The 24,536-nt window shown below is 40.7% G+C and overlaps 1 protein-coding gene across 1 annotated transcript; it reads right to left on the bottom strand.

The window, feature by feature from the left end:
- Positions 1-24,536, bottom strand: LOC115104727 (calcium-binding protein 7-like). The gene is made up of 5 exons (XM_029626080.2): positions 24,422-24,536; positions 2,348-2,491; positions 2,100-2,212; positions 325-472; positions 1-128 (listed from the first exon to the last, which is right to left on the bottom strand). Exons 1-5 carry the CDS (start codon positions 24,534-24,536, stop codon positions 1-3), a joined length of 648 nt encoding a protein of 215 aa, XP_029481940.1.

The raw sequence follows: 24,536 nt of genomic DNA, 5'->3' as shown, positions 1-24,536 counted from the left end.
CTACTTCATACCTCTACGGAGCATCTGGTTAGCTGCAATAAGCATTACACTGATGATAAATGCAAAGGCAAAAGCACAAATCAGACTCTTCCGCACACAAGTGTGCTTCACCTGTTGTGTCGGGCTCGCTGTGAAGAGAGAGAGAAAAATAGGGAGACAATGACAGAGAGAGAAATCTATCAGGAAAACAGTACACAATACATTGTACTTCATCGATTACAAGCCTTCTTAAGACGGTAGCATGAATTTTGCTCATTAGAAATATTGCATAGCTGTATTTATCAGCAATGTGTTAAACATGATTGTGCTGGCTGAAGCTCTTACTGTCAATGTCCACTTGGCACACTTGGTTGTCCAGGTGGCTCTCTTCGGTCATGATGATGTTCTCGATGTCTTTCATGGTGAGGTGGTCACAGAACGTGTCATACAGGAGCCTCTTCAGCTCATCTACCGTTAGCTTCGACATGTCACACTGGGGGATAGTACCAGACACAAACACTAGCTAGGTTTCCATCCAACAGGCGACAGATTTTCATGCGAATATCCAAAAATACACATCAAAAATATGCAAATGTTCCACCAGTGGTGTGTTTCCACCAAAGGTACTTGTTGCAGATAACAATCAGTGTGTGACGAGGTAATGCACACCAAAAAAAGTCACGTTTTCATGTACCGAATAAAAATGTTGATATATCGTGTCAAAATGTTTCCACACCACCAATAGTTTTATCACAAAAACTGTTGTGTTAAATAGCACATGCCTACTCTGGTCTTGGTACATGAGCTCTATCTATCAACAGATACAGTGCGGGTAGGCTAGTCTACATGATGAGATTATTATGGATAACAGCGACAATATTTTTTATTTGTCAAACAGCAGTAAAGCAACGATCATCATGTCACCAGAATAAGACCCTCAATATTTATTGGAAAGGAGCATTAAGCTCATCCACTTACACTTTCACCACCCTGTGAAGTTCATCTGTAGCCTAATAAACTACATGCTCCCCGACGAGTCATACTGGGAGGAGCACACAACATTTCATCATGTGACTCCAAATTTACCTCGATATGATGGTATCAATATTTGTGCATATAAGCGTTTCCACCGACATTTCTCGCAAAATCAACTTTACAGACACAAATTGTATTTGTAAATATTTGTAAATCAATTGCATTGTCTATTGTATTTTGTTTTGACAACATTTGGACATTTCCTGACAAATGTTTCCATTAGGCCTGTCGTGACATTTTTCCGACATGTACTTTACTCGCTTAAAAAGGTTAGATGGAAACTTAGTTCCTGACCACAACTACAGGTGTCTGTCTGCATATGAATGTTTGAGCAAGGTTACACAGGGGAGCATTTCTATGTTAGACAATTATAAGAGGTGCAAGGGCTTCTATCTCTACACAGACACATGGATGTAAATCAGAGGAGGCTGGTGGGATGAGCTATAGGAGGACAGGCTCATTGTAATGTCTGGAATGGAATTAATGGATCTGTATCAAATACATCAAACACATGGAAACCACATGTTTGATTCTGTTCCATTTTATTCCATTCCAGCCATTACAATGAGCCCATCTTCCTGTAGCTCATCCTACCAGCCTCTTCTGATGGGAATTACTGTTATGAAGTTTAAAATCATGAACAGCCCCCTGACTATTATGACATCCAATGTCATGATCCAGTCATCACGGAGTGATGAAGAATTTAAACAATAAATCAACTAAGAAAATGTTTGTATTAATTGTCTGAACATTGCTCTGGACTACTCTCTCTCTCTCATGGAAAAATTGAATAGAAATTTGAATCTCAGGGGAACGATTGCAATGGCAATTAGGAATAAAATACGTGATTTCATAACCACAGTGGAATTGGCCTCTCTTTAATGACTCATTTAGCTCCTATCATGTTTTTATGGTAATTCTAATTAGACTGACTGTGGTTTATAATCACAAAAGCTTTAAAAGCCCTCAGGAAAATCATCTCACTCTGATGAGGAAATATTAAGCCATAATTAACTCTGAAAGAGAAAGAAGAGAATGAGACTGCACAGATGAGGCTTTTGATTGTGATACTAGTGATACTTTACCTTCCAAAATACAGAGTCAAAGTTTGCCCCATGGAACTTATCAGGCATCCCAGCAGCAATAAGTTTTGGTCCAAGCAGTGCAACAAATTCGTCAAAGTCAACCTGGCCATCACCTGCAGGGACAGGAGAGGGGATATTTAGTAAGTAGTTTCGTCAGCCAGACACTTTTACACATGTAATGGGGCCAATGGTTTATCTTGAATTATCCCAGTAAACCTAATTTAAAATTGCGTATGTTTGTAACTCACCATCAATGTCCAGCCTTTGGATAATAATCTCCAGCTCCACCTCATTAGGCATGTATCCCAGCGACCGCATGGCCACCCCCAACTCCTGCTTTGAGATGTAGCCGTTTCCATCTCTGTCAAACACCTTGAAGGCCTCGCGGATCTCTGTGGGGAAATGGAGGGTAGAAGGGTTGAGACTAGTCTGATATTCTATTTCTAATGCACTGATCATTTGTAGTTCACATTTCCCCGCCACACAACAGAGCTGTCCTGACCTCTCAAACCACTCATAGAGAACTGCATAGTCACTTCACCCCTACCTACAAGTACAAAATACCTCTACCTATACCCCCCATAGCCTCGTTATTGTTATTATATTGTGTTATTTTTTACTTTAGTTTATTTGGTAAATATTTACTTAACTCTTCTTGAACTGCACTGTTGGTTAAGGGCTTGAAAGTAAGCATTTCACGGTCTACACTGTTGGTTAAGGGCTTGAAAGTAAGCATTTCACGGTCTACACTGTTGGTTAAGGGCTTGAAAGTAAGCATTTCACAGTCTACACTGTTGGTTAAGGGCTTGAAAGTAAGCATTTCACGGTCTACACTTGTTGTATTCGGCACATGTGACAAATACAGTTTGATTTGATTTGATGTGTTAATAATGCTCAGACTCAGAGAGTTATGTGGAGTTATGTTCACGTAAATAATGCTGACTGAGAAATATGTGGTGTTATGTTCATATCTTATTGCGGCTAGTTGGCTGAGTGTTTGTTTGCATCAAACAGCAGAGGGACTGACATTTTACATCTGTGATGCCAACTGTATCTCATTCACTTCAAACAGAATACTGTAGCACAAGAGGAGAGGCTACAAGCCTAATAGCAGTAGCTAGGGGTTAAGGAATAGTTTCCATACCAGATCTGGAGGGTTGCAAATAAACAAAATGCTCATCAATATGGTAAGGGGCTTTATATGTTTGTTTGGATAAGGCTTGTAATATCCTTGACCTGGAGTTTACTTAGATACAGTATCACCACTGAGGTTTTGAGACCTCTTTCCAGGCTGGGTAAAAGACAACAGATCAGAATCAGCTAGTACAAACTGAGCATATTGTGCATACAGTCAGTCATAAGATTCCAGCACGTCAAACTTCAACAATACTGTGCTCAGATGAGGTATACCGCTTTCCTTTCACCTTAAATTAATTTCAAACGCTAAACTCAACCTGCGCATAATCCATGCAAATGCCACTTTAAATCCACATTTGGTGGTGAATAGTCCTTCCAGTGACAAAGAGGCTTTAAATATTGCACTTACCCAATTGTAACAAGACTCAAGGGGTTTGAAAATGACAAATTAAGTGGATAATGTGTTTCGAGGAACTGGTTTTTATATTCCCCTGCTGAATGTATAATGCACGGAGGCTGTTACTTAAACAGTATAACAATTGAACGGCTATTTATATTTAGTGAGTTGAGGCAAAGTCCAAAGGATTTGCAGATTTCACTATGGCTTGTTTGTACTCACATCACATACAAAGTATCCAATACATATTGTATTGTTATATGTATGGGATCTGAATTACAATATGCTAGTGAAGTAATTATCTGTAAAAAAAACACAACTTCATTTTTTGACAGGAGAATTGCAATAGAAATAGCATGCAAACCAATTAGCCTACACTCAAATGACTTTTTTGTGATGAATAATTTTAGCACTTGTGTGCATGTGTTAACCTTCTGTTAAATGCAATTGATAAAAGGCATATCGGAACCTCTTTGGTGTACTGAATGCTGAAATAGATGTGTCCCTGTGACTAATCTGTGGCCAGGGTCAGACTGACCCTACTGCTCTGGGACACAACAGCAGGATCAAGACAAATCACACAATACAATTACAGTGAGTGCTGTTATAACTGCTATGTTTCCCAGAAAGCACATCAAAGGAAATCGTGATTAATGATTGAATGAATGAGAAAGTTGTTCAGCCTTCACATCCTGTGTATAATGGAGATTAATAAGGTTATCTCTTTCCGTACCAAGTAGTTTCACGGATGTCTCTAATCTTGGCAGTATTAGAAAGGTTGATACAAATACCAGGGCCTCAATGTAATAAACTGTTTCTGATAATAATTAGATTTTCACCACATCCAATGATATTTCTAAAACTAAAAGCATTGTATTTGGAACAAAACACCCACTAAACCATAAACATCAACTAAACCTTGTAATAAATAATGTGGAAATTGAGCAAATTGAGGTGACTAAACTGCTTGGAGTAACTCTAGATTGTAAACTGTCATGGTCAAAACATATTGATGCAGTAGTAGCTTAGACGGGGAGAAGTCTGTCTATAATAAAGTGATGCTCTGCCTTCTTAACAACATTATCAACAGGGCAGGTCCTACAGGCCCTAGTTTTGTCGCACCTGGATTACTGTTCAGTCATGTGGTCAGGTGCCACAAAAAAGGACTAAGGAAAATTGCAATTGGCTCAGAACAGGGCAGCACGGCTGGTCCTTGGATGTACACAGAGAGCTAATATTAATAATATGCATGTCAATCTCTCCTGGCTGAAAGTGGAGGAGAGATTGACTTCATCACTACTTGTATTTATGAGAGGTATTGACATGTTGAATGCACCGAGCTGTCTGTCTAAACTACTGGCACACAGCTCAGACACCCATGCATAGCCTACAAGACATGTCACAAGAGGTCTCTTCACAGTCCCCAAGTCCAGAACAGACTATGGAAGGCACACAGTACTACATAGAGCCATGACTACATGGTACTCTATTCCACATCAAGTAACTGACGCAAGCAGTAAAGTTTGATAAAAAAGAAAAAAAGAAAACACCTTATGGAACAGCGGGGACTGTAAAGCAACACAAACATTGGCACAGACACGTGCATACACACACACACACACACACACACACACACACACACACACACACACACACACACACACAGACACAATAACATACGCACTATACATACACATGGATTTAGTACTGTAGATATGTGGTAGTGGTGGAGTAGGGGCCTGAGGGCACAAAGTGTGAAATCTGTGGATGTATTGTAATTGAATTTTTTTTTATTTACTGCCTTAACTTTGCTGGACCACAGGAATAATAGCTGCTGCTTTGGCAGGAATTAATGGGGATCCATAATAAATACACAGAGATACTCAGTTCTAACAATATGATGTGTGGATCAATAACTCTTACATCTTCTTCAGCTGTGTTGACAGTCCTCGGACAGTCCTTCGGCCATTGTTAAGTGTGTTCTCTGGGAAGGGGACAGCTAGGCTGATGTTTGTTACTTTATACTTCATCTCCCTCCAGCGTGGCTCTGGTTGTTTGATCTGCTGTCAGGGTATCGCCTTTTTATTTTATTGTTTCGGTGAAAGAGAGATCCTCCTCCTTCTCCCTCTCATGGTATCCCTTCCGATTTCAATTCTCAGCTGTGTCAGATTGACATCCCATCAGCTCTGACAGAGAGATGAGGTCACATTGACCTGGCCATCAGACATCTTTCTGCCCCTCTCAATGCCTCACAATGGTCCTCTGTAGCTCAGTTGGTAGAGCATGGTGCTTGCAATGCCGGGGTTGTGGGTTTGATTCCTGGTATCACCCATGTAAAATGTATCACTGTAAGTTGCTTTAGTCTACTTGATGGCTTATGATATTATTATAATAGCAACATGTCTTACTTCCACCTGGTCAATGGGTGGGATTGAACAATTTTCTTTTAGCTCATACACTGCCAACTTTTACTGTTGATATACACTCATTGGCCAGTTTATTATGTACACACATCTAGTACAACCCTCCACTTGGGGCTCATGAGTGGCACAGCAGTCTAATGCACTGCATCTCAGTGCTAGAAGTGTCACTACAGACACTGGTTCAATTCCAGACAGTATCACAACCTGGATGTGATTGGGAGTCCCATAGGGCAGCGTAAAATTGGCCCAGTGTTGTCCGGGTTAGGGTTTGGCCAGGGTAGGCTGTAATTGTAAATAAAAATGTGTTCTTAGCTGATTTGCTTAGTTAAATAAAGGTCAGACCCCTCTTTGCCTCCAGAACAGCTACAGATATGCAGTGGTGTTCAAACGTTGCTCAGTTGGTATCAGCCTGTACACCAGCCAGGAAGGGGCCATTTCAGTTGGTATCAGCCTGTACACCAGCCAGGAAGGGGCCATTTCAGTTGGTATCAGCCTGTACACCAGCCAGGAAGGGGCCATTTCAGTTGGTATCAGCCTGTACACCAGCCAGGAAGGGGCCATTGGCTTATGCCAAATCCTGACTCTGCCATCAGCATGACACAACAGGAACTGAGATTCGTTGGACCAGGCAATGTTTTCCACTCCTCAATTGTCCAGTGTTGGGAATCGCGTGCCGCTTCTTCTTGTCTTTAGCTGATAGGAGTGGAACCCTGTGTGGTCTTCTGCTGTAATAGCCAATCCGTGACTAAGACCAACAAGTTGTGCGTTCCAAGATGCCGTTCTGTACACCACTGTTGTACTGCGCCCATTACTTGCCTGTTTGTGGCACACCTGTTAGCTTGCACGAATCTTGCCATTCTCCATTGAAGTCTCTCATCAATGAGCTGTTTTTGCCCACAGGACTGCTGCTGACTTGATGTTATTTGTTTGTTGCACCATTCTCAGTAAACCCTAGACACTGACATGCGTGAAAAGCCCAGGAGGCCGGCCGTTTCTGTTATACTGGCACCAACGATCATACCGCACTCAAAGTCACTTAGGCCCCTTGTTTTGCCCATTCTAACGTTCAATCGAACAGTAACTGAATGCTTCCATGCCTGTCTGCCTGCTTTATATAGCAAGCCAAGGCCATGTGACTCACTGTCTGTAGGAGCGAACGGGGTGGTGTACCTAATAAACTGGCCACTGAGTGTATGATGACATCAAGCTGATAAATGCAATGCCCCTTGGAGTGTTGTGGCTGTAGATACAGCCAACAGTGACTGAGAGTTATTGGGGCAGCGATTATTCACTTTTTCACCTATTTGTTTTCTCTTTCAACACAGCCATATATTATATAGATGTTATGATATGTTAATTGTCAATGCTGAATATTACGATTCAGCTCCAAGTATATATTGGCTCTCTAACAGATATCCTTAATATGAGTGAGAGAGGTTGAAGGTCATAGATTCTTGAAGGTCGTAGTTTTAAGTCTTAGTCCTTGATTTAATGTCAAGGTTATGGCCACCAAATTGCTCCTATTCGAAGAAGAGTTATACTTTAAAACCTTAGCTCCCTTGGCATATCATTTATTTTACATGTTCAGAACTTCTTCAAAGTCAGTCAAAACCTTAGTTTCCCACAGTTAGTTTAAAAATCCACAGTTAGTTAACAAATGAGTTAAATTCATGATCTGTTTCTTTGAGAATGGAATACTACGAAGCCTAGCTCGTCGCCTTGCGTGAGCATGTCCATTTTCTTTCTTCAAAGTAATTGCACAACTGCAGATATTTGACTGGAGTTGAATTCTCACGTCGACTACCATTATTTATGCTCACAATACACATCTGATCTGTAGAATTGCTGACATTCCTGAGCAGCGGCAGGACTCTGAACACACACCGAACAACGTTCCATTATTGAAGATATAAGTCAATTCCTTCATTTCCACCTGGTAGTCACTTTAAAAGATTCCAATCTAGAGGTGTATTAAAATCTCCTCAGTCAATCTGCTCTGTAGAGCAGAAGGAAACCATTTCTGGTGTAGTGATCCCAGCCCTGAAAGGGGACCTCTACAGGGGTCTGTCTGCTCCGTTCCCCCTGAACAAAAGGTCACCTATGAGCCTGAGCCCTATTCCTCCCCAGTGCCTCAGGACCATAGTTTCCCTCTCTGAGGAGGACAGTTTTTTTCTGCTTGTCTATCTCACTCTGCAGGTAGGTCTTGTATGGGTGATATAGCTATATTCTGCATTGTCCCAATGTTTTCCCAACAAATGACTGACAACAATCAAACAAAAATGAGAAATCACAAGACTGTGTGGTTCCAACGACTGACAATTGTATTTGCTGAAGCTGGTGTCAGATATTCAATTTTAAGCGACATGCTCATCCATTTCATGAGAATTCTCTCTCTTTCAAAAAAAGGCTTGTCTTTTTATCATAATATAACTGAATTGGCACTGTGACATTGGTTCTGCATTCAGTGAGACTGCGGCTGAGAGAGAGAGAGAGAGAGAGAGAGAGAGAGAGAGTGAGAGAGAGAGAGAGAGAGAGAGAGAGGGTTTCCAGAGATCCCTCGTCTTCAGATAGCTTACTGTGAGCCTGGAGCTCTCCAAGAAATTATCACAATCTCCAGTCATGACTTGATCTTTGTTATGACATTTTCAATAATTCAGCTTGAACAAATAACTAATCCCAGGTTATCTATTCAGCTTTACAGACTCAACAGGAAACTCTGCTTCTTCTGATGTGCCAAGGCAATTGCAGTACAAGCTGTCTGCTACAGATTTAGGAACTTAATTTGACCTATATTGTTACAGCAAAATAATCCTGCAGCAACAGGATTTGAATGTTTAGTCCATAATGTTGCTTGATCGGTGGTTAGGCTATCAGCAGGTCAAAAGTAGGCTAAATGAAAAGTGTAATACTGTTAATATAACCGTGCTTTAGAGTGGGTTTTCAGTGAATCTATGTAAATCACAAAGCCCATCTGCATTTCCTGCAGTGTAGGAAAATTCTCAGCAACAAAAGAGTGATCAAATTAAGATATCGCTATATACCAGAGGTGGACACTACATAGTAAGAGGTAAGGTGATGGAAACCCTCTTATAGTTCACACTATTCTGGGACCCTGCAGATTCAACACTGCGGGAAAAGCCTTCCTGGTACTAATTTAAACAGCTGGTGAGTCCACGAGGACACCACTGCTTACCATATATCCACATTTGGCATTGGATTCCCCATTCTAGGAATTGACCCACCTACATAAAGTAGGGTAACAGTATTTGATGAGAACAGCACTGTATACTACTGTGTTCTAATTTGTTCAAACAATCTTCAAACAATGCCATGCCACTTTGTTTATGGCAACGCTTTCTCAATGAAATATAATTCTGATGATTCTTTCTATTGTGGGTACGTTCGTAAATTCACACTGGAGTGTAAGAGAGCGCTCAGAGTGCACTCTGGGCATGTGTAAATTCAGAGCTTTGTCAGATTGTCCGTTTGAAAATTCAGAGACTGTCGCTCTCTGAACATTTAGTGAGCACACTGGACGCTCTAACCAAGGAGTAGGGTTGATCCAAGCATTCTGACCTCACAACGGCAGTCAAGCACCCAAACTAACTGGCTAAAGTTAGCTAGCTTGCTATCTACTTCTAGACATAAAATGAGAGAACACGTCAATGTGCTGCTGGCAACAATTTAATTATGCTTTTTTTGCAGATGTTTACTGACACCGGTCATTTTCGATGGATGTTGAGCGTTCCTAAATTCATCAGTTATTCTGAGTTCTGGCACACTCAGAAGAGAGTGCTCTGAAATTGGATTAGATAGCCAGATGGAGTTAACGAACACACCCTATATATGAACTCTATTATAGCCCAATTAGAGTCCAGTGTGTGTTCAACTGTGTGTTAGGTATTATGTGTAAATCAGCTGATGGGGAGCATTGTTGCCATACAGAGGGTTATGGGTCTCTGTCAAATGTTAGCATTGTATCAAATGTAATAGCTAATTCATTTTCAGATTTACAGTAGTCAGAGACCTCATCTCTATATGAGGTGCTTATCTTCCCATTTGTAACCATGTATGAAGACAGCTTTGCATACAAAGTGGAAAGTGATCTGAGTCATGCAACAATGTCTTGTGTCTGGGGGATTCTCTGACATTCTGTGATCTATAAAGAACGTTTGTGAGCTCCGTCAGTTGTGAGTTGAGAAACAGGAAGAGAGGTGGAGACTGAGACATGGGATCTCACTCTAAGGAAATCAGTGCTCTGTGGTCTTATCTTGCTCGGCAGACTTGTTCAAGGGCGAGAACTGGCAGTCCTAAAATGCTTTCCTGACTATGCCATAGCTGTCGAGGTGCACTTGAATGAACTGTTTCAGTCTGATTATTTTGAGGTGTTGACTCTTGTTCATAGGGAATATTGATTGGGAAGAATAACAAAAAGTGCCATTCGCTGTAATCCCCTTTAGTTTCATGATTATGAATATAGTTACACCTCCTGACCACATATTTAAAAATATTTTTTCAATATTTTTTTTATGCATTATTTTGGTAATATTTTTTCTGTCATATAGCAACTGTAACAATTTTGGTGAGAAAATGGTACATGATACAGTTATTATTATAGCACTTTTCAGTATCATCAAGGAGCACAAAGGTTTTTAATATTGAAACTTGTGCAGTATTACAGTGTAATCAGTCCCAGAAACCAGTCACCCAGCCAAAAGACAATTACTTTATAAGGCAAACAATAAAAGACATTTGAGATTGTCCGGCTGTCTATTTGGTTAACTATTTAGCAGATGGCGGACTGAAGATGGAGGTGCAGAATGCCTCATGAGAAATTGCAATATTCATTATCTCTAAAACGGACCAAATAGTAGCACTACACCTGACCACATATTTAAAACTGATCCATTTGCTCGTGGGCAATAACATTCAAACTGGATAATAACCCTAAAAAGTTAATTGATAAATATTACGAACGCAGTGTCACGTCTACTCCCGCTCCAACGCTTAGGCGCTCAACATCGCCGGTTTACTAACCACCGGTCCTAGCAACCCATCATTCCACACACCTGGCAACTCTCTTTACGCACACCAGCGCCCCATCATTAGGCACAACTGGACTTTATCAATACCCTGATTACTCCCCCTTTACTTAGCCCTCATTTGTCATCAGTCTTTAGGTGTTATTAGTTATCTCTCACGTTCAGTACGCTTCCCATGTTTGATGTTTTATATCTTCCCATGTTTTGGGATGTAGATGTGGCCCTCGTCAGGCTCTGGAAAGGGAAACTGCTTCTGCTACCTGCCCTCCAGAACGCACCTATGTCCCCACGGGGGTGAGAAATCGGCTGTTGACCTGGGCACATACATCCCTCGCCGCCGGACACCCACATTATCCAATCCCTCTCTGAGAAGTACTGGTGACCCACCTTGGCGCAGGACGTCGCCCACTATGTCAACTCATGCTCCCTATGTACCCAATCCAAATCTCCAGCAGCGAAACTACTTCCCCTTTCCGTGCCACAGCAGCCTTGGTCACATCTGTCCATAGATTTAGTTGCTGATCTTCCCCCGTCTGATGGTTTCACCACTCTTATGGTTGTTGTGGACAGATTCTCCAAATCCTGCCATTTTATCCCTCTCTGTGGTCTTCCTACCGCTTTCCAGGTTGCTGAGGCGTTGTTCCAACAGGTTTTCTGGCACTATGGCCTTCTGGAGGACATCATCTCCGACCGTGGCAGCCAATTCACGGGTATGGAGAGCCTTCATGGAGAAGCTGGTGGTCACGGTCAGCCTCACATCCGGGTACCGGCCTCAGTCCAACGGCCAGGTGGAGAGGACCAACCAGGAGCTGGGAAGATTCCTTAGGAGTCACTGTCATGACCAGCAGGGGGAGTGGGTCCGGTTCCTTCCCTGGGCGCAGTACGTCCAGAACTCACTTCGTCACTGCTCCACTGGGCTGTCTCCCTTCCAGTGCGTCCTGGGGTACCAGCCGGCCCTGGCACCGTGGATTCAGAGTCTGACCGAAGCAGCAGACGAGTGGTTCGCATGCAGAGGAGGTTTGGACCGCTGCACACATGAGGCTCCAACGCGCAGTCTGGCTGATGCCATCCCCCACAATATCCCTTCGCCACCACTGGACATTGAGGGAAGCCCTGCCTATGCCGTCAGATCCCTCCTGGACTCCCGACATTGTGGGGGTCGACTACAGTACCTGGTGGACTGGGAGTGGTACGGTCCAGAAGAGCGGTGTTGGGTTCCAGTGGACAACATTCTAGATCCCAACATAATTTGAGATTTCCACCCTTGCCATCCAGATCGGCCCACCCCTCACCCTCTGGGCCGTCCCCCAGACTAGCATTGTCCTGCGGCTGGAGCCACTACTAACCACTACTAACCATTACTAACCACTAACCATCAGTCCTTAGGTGTTATTGGTTGTCTCTCACGTTCAGTACGCTTCCCATGTTTGTTCTTTTGTATCAGTTCCGTATTAAACTCACCTTCTGCACCTGCTTTTGGACTCCCAGCGTATTCGTTACATGCAGTCGAGATCAAAACATGTCAAAGAGGAACCAGGGAAAAAAATTAAGAACCAAACTCCAAGAGAAAACAAGGCGATTCCTCGACAGACACCACCTGCTTTTCACCACCTGGTACGGTAAGAGTGAAAACCAACCTGCTAAAATCAAGAAATTATAAATTGGGAGTATTTGAACTTGTCAGTAAAAACACAAAGGAGAACGAGTGACGAAAAAGCTGCGACAATGGAGAAAGAAACAAACAAGCTAAAAGGTACAGTCAATACTATTGAATCTGATGTTAATGAACTTAAAAAGGAGAACATGTTTCTAAGAGAAGCCTTACATGGAATACAGACTAGATCCATGCGAGAAAATCTGGTGCTTAAAGAAAATGAGGGTGTAAGATCCTGAAAGTATGGGGAAAGAATTCCTCCTTGAAGCACTACAGATCCCATGCGATACTGTTGACAAAATCAAGCCTTACAAAAAAAGATTGCCGTTTTAAAACTGCAGTAAAATTGCAGTAACTGCAGTCGACTGTAGTGTTTTGGACGCAGTAATTGCAGAATAACTGCACTGAATAACTGCACAGTTCTACTGCACTCTAACTGCAGTTATACTGCAAAATTACTGCAGTAAAGAAAACTTTGTTATTTGGATGCAATATTTGCAGCACACTGAAGTTAGACTGCAAACTTTTTTTGAACGCGTACACCGTTTCGGATAGAGAGGACAACAATATGAATGCCCAATCGTTGCCAAATTTGCATTCTTAAAGATAAAATAATGGTTAAAATGGTTAAAAGCCTGGGCAAAAAACTCACTGGTACGAAAATAGGAATGAATGATCAGTTCCTGAAGGAAATTGCAGAACGGCGCAAAGTTCTGTACCCAGTATTCAAGGTGAATAGACTTATAGGGAAATGTGTAGCTCTCGTAGTCGATAAACTGTACATTGATAACCAATTGTTCCAAGACGTTCGAAAAGAGGAGTTGAATAATGGAACGTCCATTACTATCCACGTCCATTACTATCCATCAAGGAAAAAACGGAAAACAAGAAAATACAACAATTGATAAAGAAATAAACTATATATACACTATATCATTCAAGATAGCATGTTGTAAAATAATTTGTATTCGACTTTCTATTCATATTATTTATAAAAAGATTTTAAAAAACAGCATTAGAAGAAAGGATAATTATTGAAATAATACATATTTAAAATATAATGAACTGGAACACAAAAGTATTTAAAAGTCCAAAATTAGGTAGGAATCAACATGGTAGAGATAAAAAACACAGCTAACAGAGGACATAGAAGGCACAGTATGTGGGTATGTGCGGGTGTATTGTGATGGAAGATGGAGTATATGTTTATGCGGTATATGTTTTTGGAAAAGTCTGGAGTTAAGTGAGTGAAAAAGGAAAATTGTTGCAAATGCCAGAGCCCATGTGTGTCTGCGAGCAGGGGTAGTGACAGAGAGAGCTTTCAATTTTGTGCAGATATGGGATATACATTTGAAAATAGATTATAAATATAGTTTATTCATTTATTTTCTTATCATGACGGAGCAGTCCCCGACCCTGTACCCTAGACACCCACCTGAGTGACCCACACACTAAGGAGAAATCCTTATCTGTTTTATAGGCCTACTGCAAGTAGCCTATATGCAGCCAAGACAGAAAGATAAACACGGTCAGAGACCCACTAAAGTAGTCTGCCTGGCAGCCTCGGACTCCAATAGAGCCAAAGCCCCCGGATATGTGAGCATAATATACAAGGAATTTTTCAAAGCTGCTAATGAGAACCTTGATGACCTTGTACCTAGCTGGTGGGGATTCCGGTGGGATGCCCCCACACAGGTAGTAGCGGTACTGGCTACACTAGCTGCAATAACCCATGGGGAGGGGGTCACAATCAGAGAGGGGGCAAATTATCGTGGCCCTGGTGGGACAAAATAATCAAAAAGTCTGATTGCACAGAGATGCTTGGTAAAATGTTCACAACGGGGGACCAGTGTGTGTGTGTGTGTTTCAGGGTAGTGTATTTAAGGGTAGGGGGGTGTCACATATAAGTGTCACATATCAGTTTGCAAACAATGTAAAAAATAATATATACAGTATCATTGAGTTAATAAACCCGCATACAAACATGGTCTTTTTTTAGTTTTCTTGAGAAAGGCAGCTCCAAAATGCAGGTGTTTCAGCCTAGGTCAGTGCTTTCTGTGGTGGTGGGGAAAGCCAGCAGAAAATACGGAGTGTTACGCCGTGATTGGTTCAGTGTTCTGTCACTCATGGGGACTTTACGTCACTGCCAAGTGTAAGAGGAGACATTGAAAATTCTATCCCATCAGCTGCTGCCAATGAAGTGCCCATCCAAGAAGGCTCAAGGTCATTGGCCACAGATAAAAGGATGTCAAATCACTTTGATTGAACCGATCATGTCAACATCATACTTTCACAATCTTAGCTAGCAGTCATCATCATGAATCAAGTTGACAATCTACTTGTCATATGAAGAGAAATAAGGAAGAAAAATTATAGAAAAAACGTAGCGGTGATCATCGGCCATTGGACATAAATATGACACAACAAGTTGGAAATCCCAAATTCAACGAGTGGTTTGGAAGGAATCAGTGACAATGGCTGTATGGTCCCAAATCTGGGATTAAGGGACTTTTTTCCAAGTTTAAAATTATAAACAATCAACATTGGCCATGCTGTCAATTATGGCCAGAATGTATTATTCCTGCCCAGGCGCAATTTAGATTTTGACCACTAGATGGCAGCAGTGTATGTGAAAAGTTTTAGACTGATCCAATGAAACATTGTATTTCTGTTCAAAATTGTTTATCAATACTGCCCAAATGTGCCTAATTGGTTATTTAATAACATTTCAAGTTCATAACTGTGCACTCTCCTCAAACAATAGCCTGGTATTATTTCACTGTAATAGCTACTGTAAATTTGACAGTGCAGTTAGATTAACAAGAATTGAAACTTTCTGCCCATATAAGATATGTCTATGTTCTGGGAAATGTTCTTGTTACTTACAACGTCATGCTAATCACATTAGCACACATTAGCTCAACCGTCCAGAGGGTGGGACACCGATCTGTAGAGATCCTTAAGAGGTTTTTAACCTCATCACACTACAAACTAGCACCCTTCTGCACTTAAATAAATCATGAATATCATTGATATAATGGAACTAGTGGATATATGGAGGGTTAAATATCCTGAACTAGTGAGATATAAATGGTGGAGGCTCAATCAAGTTAGTAGTATTGAATACTTGTGTCATTTTCGCTAGCACCAAAAGTATAAAAAAAAGTGTTGACAGGAGACAGGATGCAGTTGGACCATCAAATATTTGGCATATACATTTCTCTTACAGAATTTCCAAGTGAGCGAGGATATTGGGAACTTTATCAAGGTCTATTGGATGACAGCTTGTTTTTAACCAGGACAGAAGAATTTATAACTGGCTTTTTCTGACATAATATATTGTAGGTACAGCAGATCCCCTTACTGTATGGGACACTTTTAAATGTGCCTTTAGAGGCCATGAAATTCAATACTCATTTTTAAAACAAAAGCAATTTAAGTCAAAATAATTCATATTAAGAAAGGAAATAGAGGGACTAACAGTACAGATAGATACTAACCAAAACAGTACCATAGAGGCACAGAATACCTTAGAGGAAAAACAAAAAGAAATGGAAGAACTTATTCAAGAAAGATCAAGTGTAATATATTATAGTCTGGGGAAACTCCAGGGCTGGATGGCATACCAGTTGAGGTATACCAAACCTTTTTTGATGTACTCAGACGACTGTTATTAGTATGTTTTTAACTACTCCTATCAAAATGGTAGATTATCAGATACTCAACAAGAAGGTCTGATTTCATTATTACTGAAACAGGACCCAAGTGGTAAATATAAAGATCCAATCCATTTTTAAAAATCGGAGTCCCCTTACACTTCAGTGTTGTGATGCAAAAAATTATAGAAAAGTGCATAGCGCATAGAATTTAAAAAGTATTGTCGGATATTATTCATCCTAATCAGACAGTTTTTTTTTACATGGACGATACAGTACATTGGATATAATATAAGACAAGTACTGGAAACAATAGAATGCTATGAAAAATCTGGAAAACCAGGCCTGGTATTCATAGCGGACTTTGAAAATACTTTTGATAAAGTACGATTGAGATTTATATATAAATGCCTGGAATATTTACATTTTGGTGAATCTCTTATACAATGGGTTCAAGTATAGCAGCCGTAGGTGTAAAAATAGTAAATAATGGGTACTTCACAGAAAGTATTAAACTGTCAAGAGGTGTGAGAGGAAGAAACAGTCACAGACTGTTCTTTCTGCTACAGCACGGCAAGCGGTACCGGAGCGCCAAGTCTAGGTCCAAAAGGCTCCTTAACAGCTTCTACCCCCAAGCCATAAAACTGCTGAACAATTAATCAAATGGCCACCCAGACTATTTGCATTGACACCCCCACTCCCTTTGTTTTTACACTGCTGCTACTCGCTGTTTATTATCTATGCATAGTCATTTTACCCCTACCTAGATGTACAAATTACCCCGACTAACCTGTACCCCCGTACATAGACTCGGTACAAGGTACCCCCTGTACATAGCCTCATTATTGTTATTTTATTGTGTTATTTATTTTCTTTTTTACTTTAGTTTATTTAGTAAATATTTTCTTAACTCTATTTTCTTAAAACTGCATTGTTGGTTAAGGGCTTGTAAGTAGGCATTTCAAGGTAAAGTATTCGGTGCATGTGAGAAATAATATTTGATTTGATAAATAGGACTGTGAATTATGTCACACATGCATCTAACAAAAATATATGGAAATGTCTGCTCTACTCAAAATTACAACCAACTAATTGCAGCATTACCGCAAAAATGGAAGAAGCCAGTGGAAGGGGGAGAAAGTAGGGAACTTGTCTGAAGTAACATTTAGACCAAAATTGGGAAAGAAAATTGTGATGAATAAAAAAGTATACCAGTTTCATATTCAGGACCAAAAAATGTACAGCTGTTTGACAGCAAATGAATTGCTCAAAGCGATGATGGAATTTTAGGGCGAGACTGATCTGATTTTCATCTCTTTTTTGTTACAACAAAATCTCCATTGTTAACTTCCAGGAAACTTATGAAAACACATTTATTCTAATGAATGTGTATCTTGTCATTGCAGGAACCACCAAATTGCCCTTTCAGACAGGAGGAAGGCTGCAATATTCTGGCAGGGTTGAGTTTTTTACCCAATGCCAGATCTCTTTAATGATCCGTCTGCTGAGATGCACCTATGTGAACTTTAGAATTTGGCTTTTCAAAATGAAAACATCCCTTATGAACTCAACTCCACAGTCCATTCTTCCTGGAGTAGTAGACAAAGCATTGTCTCAAGTTTATATTTGGTTCTATATTTATATTTGGGTTCTATAATCTCGTCACCCAGGACCAAATATCCTGTGCAAGACTAGGTTCTATATTACCCAAACCCATAGATTCTCTATGATTTGCAACCTCTATAGCCAAACGAAGGTCAACTAGAACTGTGATGTGTCAATGCAGATCAATCCTTAACTCTTCTCTAAGGTTTTTATTCCTTTGTTGATTGTTTTAATTCCTATGTATTTAGTTCAATTTCAAATCTCCATGAACCACTTGTTTTCAGATTTCACAATGCAGCTTCTCTCATTGTTATCTGGTCCTTCCAAGTAGTAGACACTCCTCCCTGCCCCATACCATCGCCTGCTGTCAATCATCAACCTTCATAAAAACAGTCAATGACATTCATATTTTCACTTTTAATTGGCAGCCAGGAGTCATGCTCATCATCAGCAGTCATCACATATTGTGAGTTCCAATGCCATACCATGTACACAGTGCACACCAATGGACCGAAATGCACCATTTCCTTTACTTCAGGGTTAGAGGACCCTCCCTCTAACGTCAGAATGGACATGCATTGTATTATAATGACTGTTGTTTTATGGAAGTGTAAAGAAATAAATCATTGGCAAAAATAGTTTTCTTCTATTTGGATTCTAAGTACTTGGTTTTCTGTGTTTCAAAATTGGAAAAAACAGACATACACAGATTATATTCAAATCAAATCCAACTTTATTTGTCACATGCCCCGAATACAACAGTGAAATGCTTACTTTCAAGCCCTTAATCAACAATGCAGTTCAAGAAAGAGTTAAGAAAACATTTACCAAATAAACTAAAGTAAAAAACTATCAAAAGTAGCACAATAAATAACAATGAAGAGGCTATATAAAGGGAGTACCGGTACGGAGTCAATACGCGGGGGTACAGGTTAGTCAAGGTAATTTGTACGTTTAGGTAGGGGTACGTTTTGAACACTTCGGCTTGTTTTAGCTACAGTACATGCTCTCAGGAAAATCTGATTGCATTTCCTAGGAAATTCTGGTGACATTTTTGGATTTATCCTGTTACACAGTTACACTTGGTGATATCATCTTTCTCCTGATTCTATATGTCCCCTCCCTGCATCACCAACGCATTAATGATAGGCAGTGGTTTACATTTACATTACATTTAAGTCATTTAGCAGACGCTCTTATCCAGAGCAACTTACAAATTGGTGCGTTCACCTTATGACATCCAGTGGAACTGCCACTTTACAATAGTGCATCTAAATCTTTTAAGGGGGGGGGGGGGTGGGAAGGATTACTTTATCCTATCCTAGGTATTCCTTAAAGAGGTGGGGTTTCAGGTGTCTCCGGAAGGTGGTGATTGACTCCGCTGTCCTGGCGTCGTGAGGGAGTTTGTTCCACCATTGGGGGGCCAGAGCAGCGAACAGTTTTGACTGGGCTGAGCGGGAACTGTACTTCCTCAGTGGTAGGGAGGCGAGCAGGCCAGAGGTGGATGAACGCAGTGCCCTTGTTTGGGTGTAGGGCCTGATCAGAGCCTGGAGGTACTGAGGTGCCGTTCCCCTCACAGCTCCGTAGGCAAGCACCATGGTCTTGTAGCGGATGCGAGCTTCAACTGGAAGCCAGTGGAGAGAGCGGAGGAGCGGGGTGACGTGAGAGAACTTGGGAAGGTTGAACACCAGACGGGCTGCGGCGTTCTGGATGAGCTGTAGGGGTTTAATGGTTTGCGATCCATAGGTAACCGCTCTATCCCGCTCCCCTGTAATCCCGTTCCGGAGCTGAAGATCCGAATCACGTTTTGCGCATGTTTCTTTACCTCTACTTTATGCACACATTTTTGTGGTCACCCTCCCTTCACATTTCTCACTGTCAATCCTGAATGATAATTCTTCAGGTTTAACCGGTGAGACGTCCATGCAGCATCTGCATACCAACCATTTTATCTCAATCAGTTTCATGGGGATATGGATTTAGATCTTGTTGAGTTATATAGTGTTGTTTCGAAGCAGGCTATTTTGTTGTTTTGAATTGTGTAAAGTGACTGAATTTTAAGGCAGATGGTGTTAATAAACTGTAGCATCGCCTTCCTGTTGAGTTTCGGCTACATGAGAGAAAAATTAGACCATCATGCTGTAATCTCATAATAAATTAGGTGGTGTTTTATTGTTTTACAGTGATGTTAGACTATGCTATTATATTCTGTTATTTTATGTAAAATACTATCATTATGTGATCTTGCAGAAATTGATTCAGCTTTGATATAACTTTATTAAATGAGCACCATTCGCCAGAGTCACTTGTTCTCTACGAATAGAGCAGAGACTGTGCGTAAATAGAATCCCAAACATGTGCAGAAGCTTCGGGACCTTTCAGGAAGAAGGGTCCCGAATAGTAAGATCCGCAGCTACTCTGTTGATGATAAGTCATAACCTTACTGAATTAAATCAGAAAAGTTATTAGAGTAAACAGATAGATAAAGTCTGTGGATGCTGGGTGGCCTGTATAGGAAATAGCTTGCAGTAAGCAATATGCAGGGGCTTCAATACATATGAATCAGAATAATGGAGTGAATTGAGTGATTGCTGTGAGAGATAAATCTGTATACACATCTTTACTCACAAGCAGTCTGAATCACCCATGTTTGGCAAGATATATTAATAAAGAAGGAATATTGAGAGTGCAAGAGAGAGAGAGAGAGAGAGATCATTAACTGCTTGACAGAACTAAGATTTGGGACATGTAGGTCCAACAAGGCTTCTGTGAAACAGGATTGCATGAAGTCAATTTAAGTATAATTAAATACAGGAATAAAGTATCAGACAACGAATACAACAAAAAATGGAAGTACAAAGACCTGAATATTGTCTAGCAACATTCAAGCAATATTCAAACAAATATTGTCTAGCAACACTCAAAGCAACAGTGAAACAAATATTATCTATTATATATTCAGCATGCTTTTCCAGGCCTGCAAGCCTTAGAATAATAATATTCATAGCACACATTCAGTTTTGCATGCATACTAGCACCCATTCTCTTTGTCTGTCACATGCTGCAGGATGAAGGATTTAAATGATCAGGATTTCAGTTATTTTGCTAATGGTGGAACTACCATCAAAACAGGATCAATATTAACAACAATAACAACACTTTGGTGCCCACTGATGTCTCGCAACCCAATGTGGTGAAAGGTTACACTACTTTGATCCCCCAATTTTAACAGTTGTGCACATGTAAGTTGTTTTATGTACAAATTAATGGGTCAAGAACATATGTTATACAACGGTTGGGTCTAATCTTGAATACTGATTGGTTATTAAAACCGCATTCCAGCTGGTGTCGTTTCCACAAGTTGCCACCGGCTAAATCTATGATGTTAAAATTCCTATTTACTCTGTGCAATCCACTCAACGCAATTCACGGTCTCATCAGCCCAGCCAGGCAATTTATATACTAGAGCTCCACTATAAAGAGCATCTAGACATTATCTCACATTTCTTTTAGACTAACATTTTGTTTTCAACAGCAGAGATTTGCAAAAACCTTGCTGTCTGTCTCTCAGACTTTGGCAACATTGATTCAATATTCAAATTTGATCTCCTGCTGTCCCATAATAATGAATGTGTCGGGAGTCGGGACAAGACAGACAGGCAGGCAGCATTTCTCAGCCAGTCGAAATCATCAATCAACTGGCATCATTTCTACGGATATACAGTTGAAGTCGGAAGTTTACATACACCTTAGCCAAATACATTTAAACTCAGTTTTTCACAATCCCTGACATGTAATCCTAGTAACAATTCCATGTTTTAGGTCAGTTAGAATCACTACTTTATTTTAAGAATGTGAAATGTCAAAATAATAGTAGAGAGAATTATTTATTTCAGCTTTTATTTATTTCATCACATTCTCAGTGGGTCAGAAGTTTACATACACTCAGTTAGTATTTGGTAGCATTGCCTTTAAATTGTTTAACTTGGGTCAAATGTTTCGGTAGCCTTCCACAAGCTTCCCACAACAAATTGGGTGAATTTTGGCCCATTCCTCCTGACAGAGCTGGTGTAACTGAGTCAGGTTTGTAGGCCACCTTGCTCGCACATGCTTTTTCAGTTCTGCCCACAGAATTTCTATGGGATTGAGGTCAGGTCTTTGTGATGGCCACTCCAATACCCTGACTTTGTTGTCCATAAGCCATTTTGCCACAACTTTAGAAGTATGCTTGGGGTCATTGTCCATTTGGAAGACCCATTTGTGACCAATTCTTAACTTCCTGACTGATGTCTTGAGATGTTGCTTCAATATATCCACTTCATTTTCTTCCTCGTGATGATCTATTTTGTGAAGTGCTCCAATCCCTCCTGCAGCAAAGCACAACCACAACATGAGGCTGCCACCCCGTGCTTCACGGTTGGGATGGTGTTCTTCGGCTTGCAAGGCTCCCCCTTTTCCTCCAAACATAATGATGTTCTCTATGGCCAAACAGTTCTATTTTTGTTTCATCAGACCAGAGGACATTTCTCCAAAATGTACGATCTCTCCTTCCGTGGCCTCCAACTGCTCTTAAATACAAGTAAAACTAAATGCATTCTCTTCAACCAATCGCTGCCTGCACCTGCCCGCCCGTCCAGGACGGTTCTGACGTAGAATATGTACTACAAATACCTAGGTGTCTGGTTAGACTGTAAACTCTCCTTCCAGACTCACATCAAACATCTCCAATCCAAAGTTAAATCTAGAATTGGCTTCCTATTTCGCAAACAAATATTCCTTTTTTTAACTAGGAAAGTCAGTTAAGAACAAAATCTTAATTTTTAATGTCAGCCAAGGAACAGTGGGTTAACTGCCTGTTCAGGGGCAGAACGACAGATTTGTACCTTGTCAGCTGGGGGATTTGAACTTGCAACCTTGCGGTTACAAGTCCACCACTCTAACCACTAGGCGACCCCACCACTCCTTCACTCATGCTGCCAAACATACCCTCGTAAAACTGACCATCCTACCGATCCTCGACTTCGGCGATGTCATTTACAAAACAGTGGCTTCTTCCTTGCTGAGCGGCCTTTCAGGTTAAGTTGATATAGGACTTGTTTTACTGTGGATATAGATACTTTTGTACCTGTTTCCTCCAGCATCTTCACACGGTCCTTTGCTGTTGTTCTGGGATTGATTTGCACTTTTTGCACCAAAGTGCGTTCATCTCTAGGAGGCAGAACGCATCTTCTTCCTGAGCGGTATGACGCTGTGTGGTCCCATGGTGTTTATACTTGCGTACTATTGTTTGTACAGATGAACGTGATACTTTCAGGCGTTTGGAAATTGCTCCCAATGATGAACCAGACCTGTGGAGGTCTAGATTTTTTTCAGAGGTCTTGGCTGATTTCTTTTGATTTTCCCATGATGTCAAGCATAGGCACTGAATTTGAAGGTAGGCCTTGAAATTAGCTCATTGTTATGGATGTATCCAAATAAATGTCACTAGATTACAGCTTAAACAAATGCAAATGCGGCTAGTTTGTTGTTATTATAGTTGGCTAGCTATCAAGCAAGGGATAAGAACGTTGCCAGCCAATATGGCAATGGAACATTTAGAACTAACGACTGGGTCACATCCATAGATACTGAACAAATAGACTGAATAAATTCATCAAAATTAAGCTTTTAATGAAAATATGTCAATCATTATTTCAACATGTTGGTAACCCGTTGTATGAAAGGTATAATTCCCTCGAAGCCGGTGTTTGGAGAATATATTGCCACGGTTTGCCGGCTTTCAAATTAATCTCGGACCTAACAACACCCGTGCCAATATATCCTTCAAACACCGGCTTCTCTGGCTTTATCACCAAAATAGAGAATATTACGGCAGGCCCAAAAATGTGAGTACATTTAAGTTGTAATTGCTGCTCTTGCTTGAGACCATTCTGATGTCAAACATTTAGCCCCGTATCTGTGAGGCGCTCTCCAACTTGCTGACTCATTTTATGTGACTCATTTTATGGTCAAGTCTAAGGTCATTCTCTTACCCTGGCTGGATCGATCTGCCACATGCAGAATGGATTTAGGCAAGACATGAAACAATACAATGTAAGATTTTAATTTGAGACAGTTTTCTACAGCAGCAACAGCAATATAAATTATTATAGTTAATGGACATGTTTTTAGGGGTTGATAAATTTTTTGTTGATACAATAATGGACATTTTTGTAGGGGTTGATCTTTTTTTTTTACAAGTGCAAGTCAAGTCTGAAATTTCAAAGTGGAAATTTCAAACTTCATAAGCATTTTTTAACCTCAAATACACTATAGGTTTGTATTTCCTGCTGTGCAGGAAAATTCTCAACAACAACAGCGTGATCAAATTAAGATCCTACATCTGTAGATATAACAATCATGACTCACCTTCCACCTCATCCTCGGGCAGGTTAATGGGGGTCCGGTATGACAGGATATCTGGAATAGTGCAAATTCCCCTGTACATCAACCTGGTGGTTCGCACTGGCATTCGCACTGGCAT

The sequence above is a fragment of the Oncorhynchus nerka genome, linkage group LG22, assembly GCF_034236695.1.
Source record: "Oncorhynchus nerka isolate Pitt River linkage group LG22, Oner_Uvic_2.0, whole genome shotgun sequence".
In the NCBI taxonomy this organism is placed as follows: Eukaryota; Metazoa; Chordata; class Actinopteri; order Salmoniformes; family Salmonidae; genus Oncorhynchus; species Oncorhynchus nerka.
Note: the sequence above shows the minus strand (reverse complement) of the source record. Positions and strands in the feature narration are given on the sequence as shown.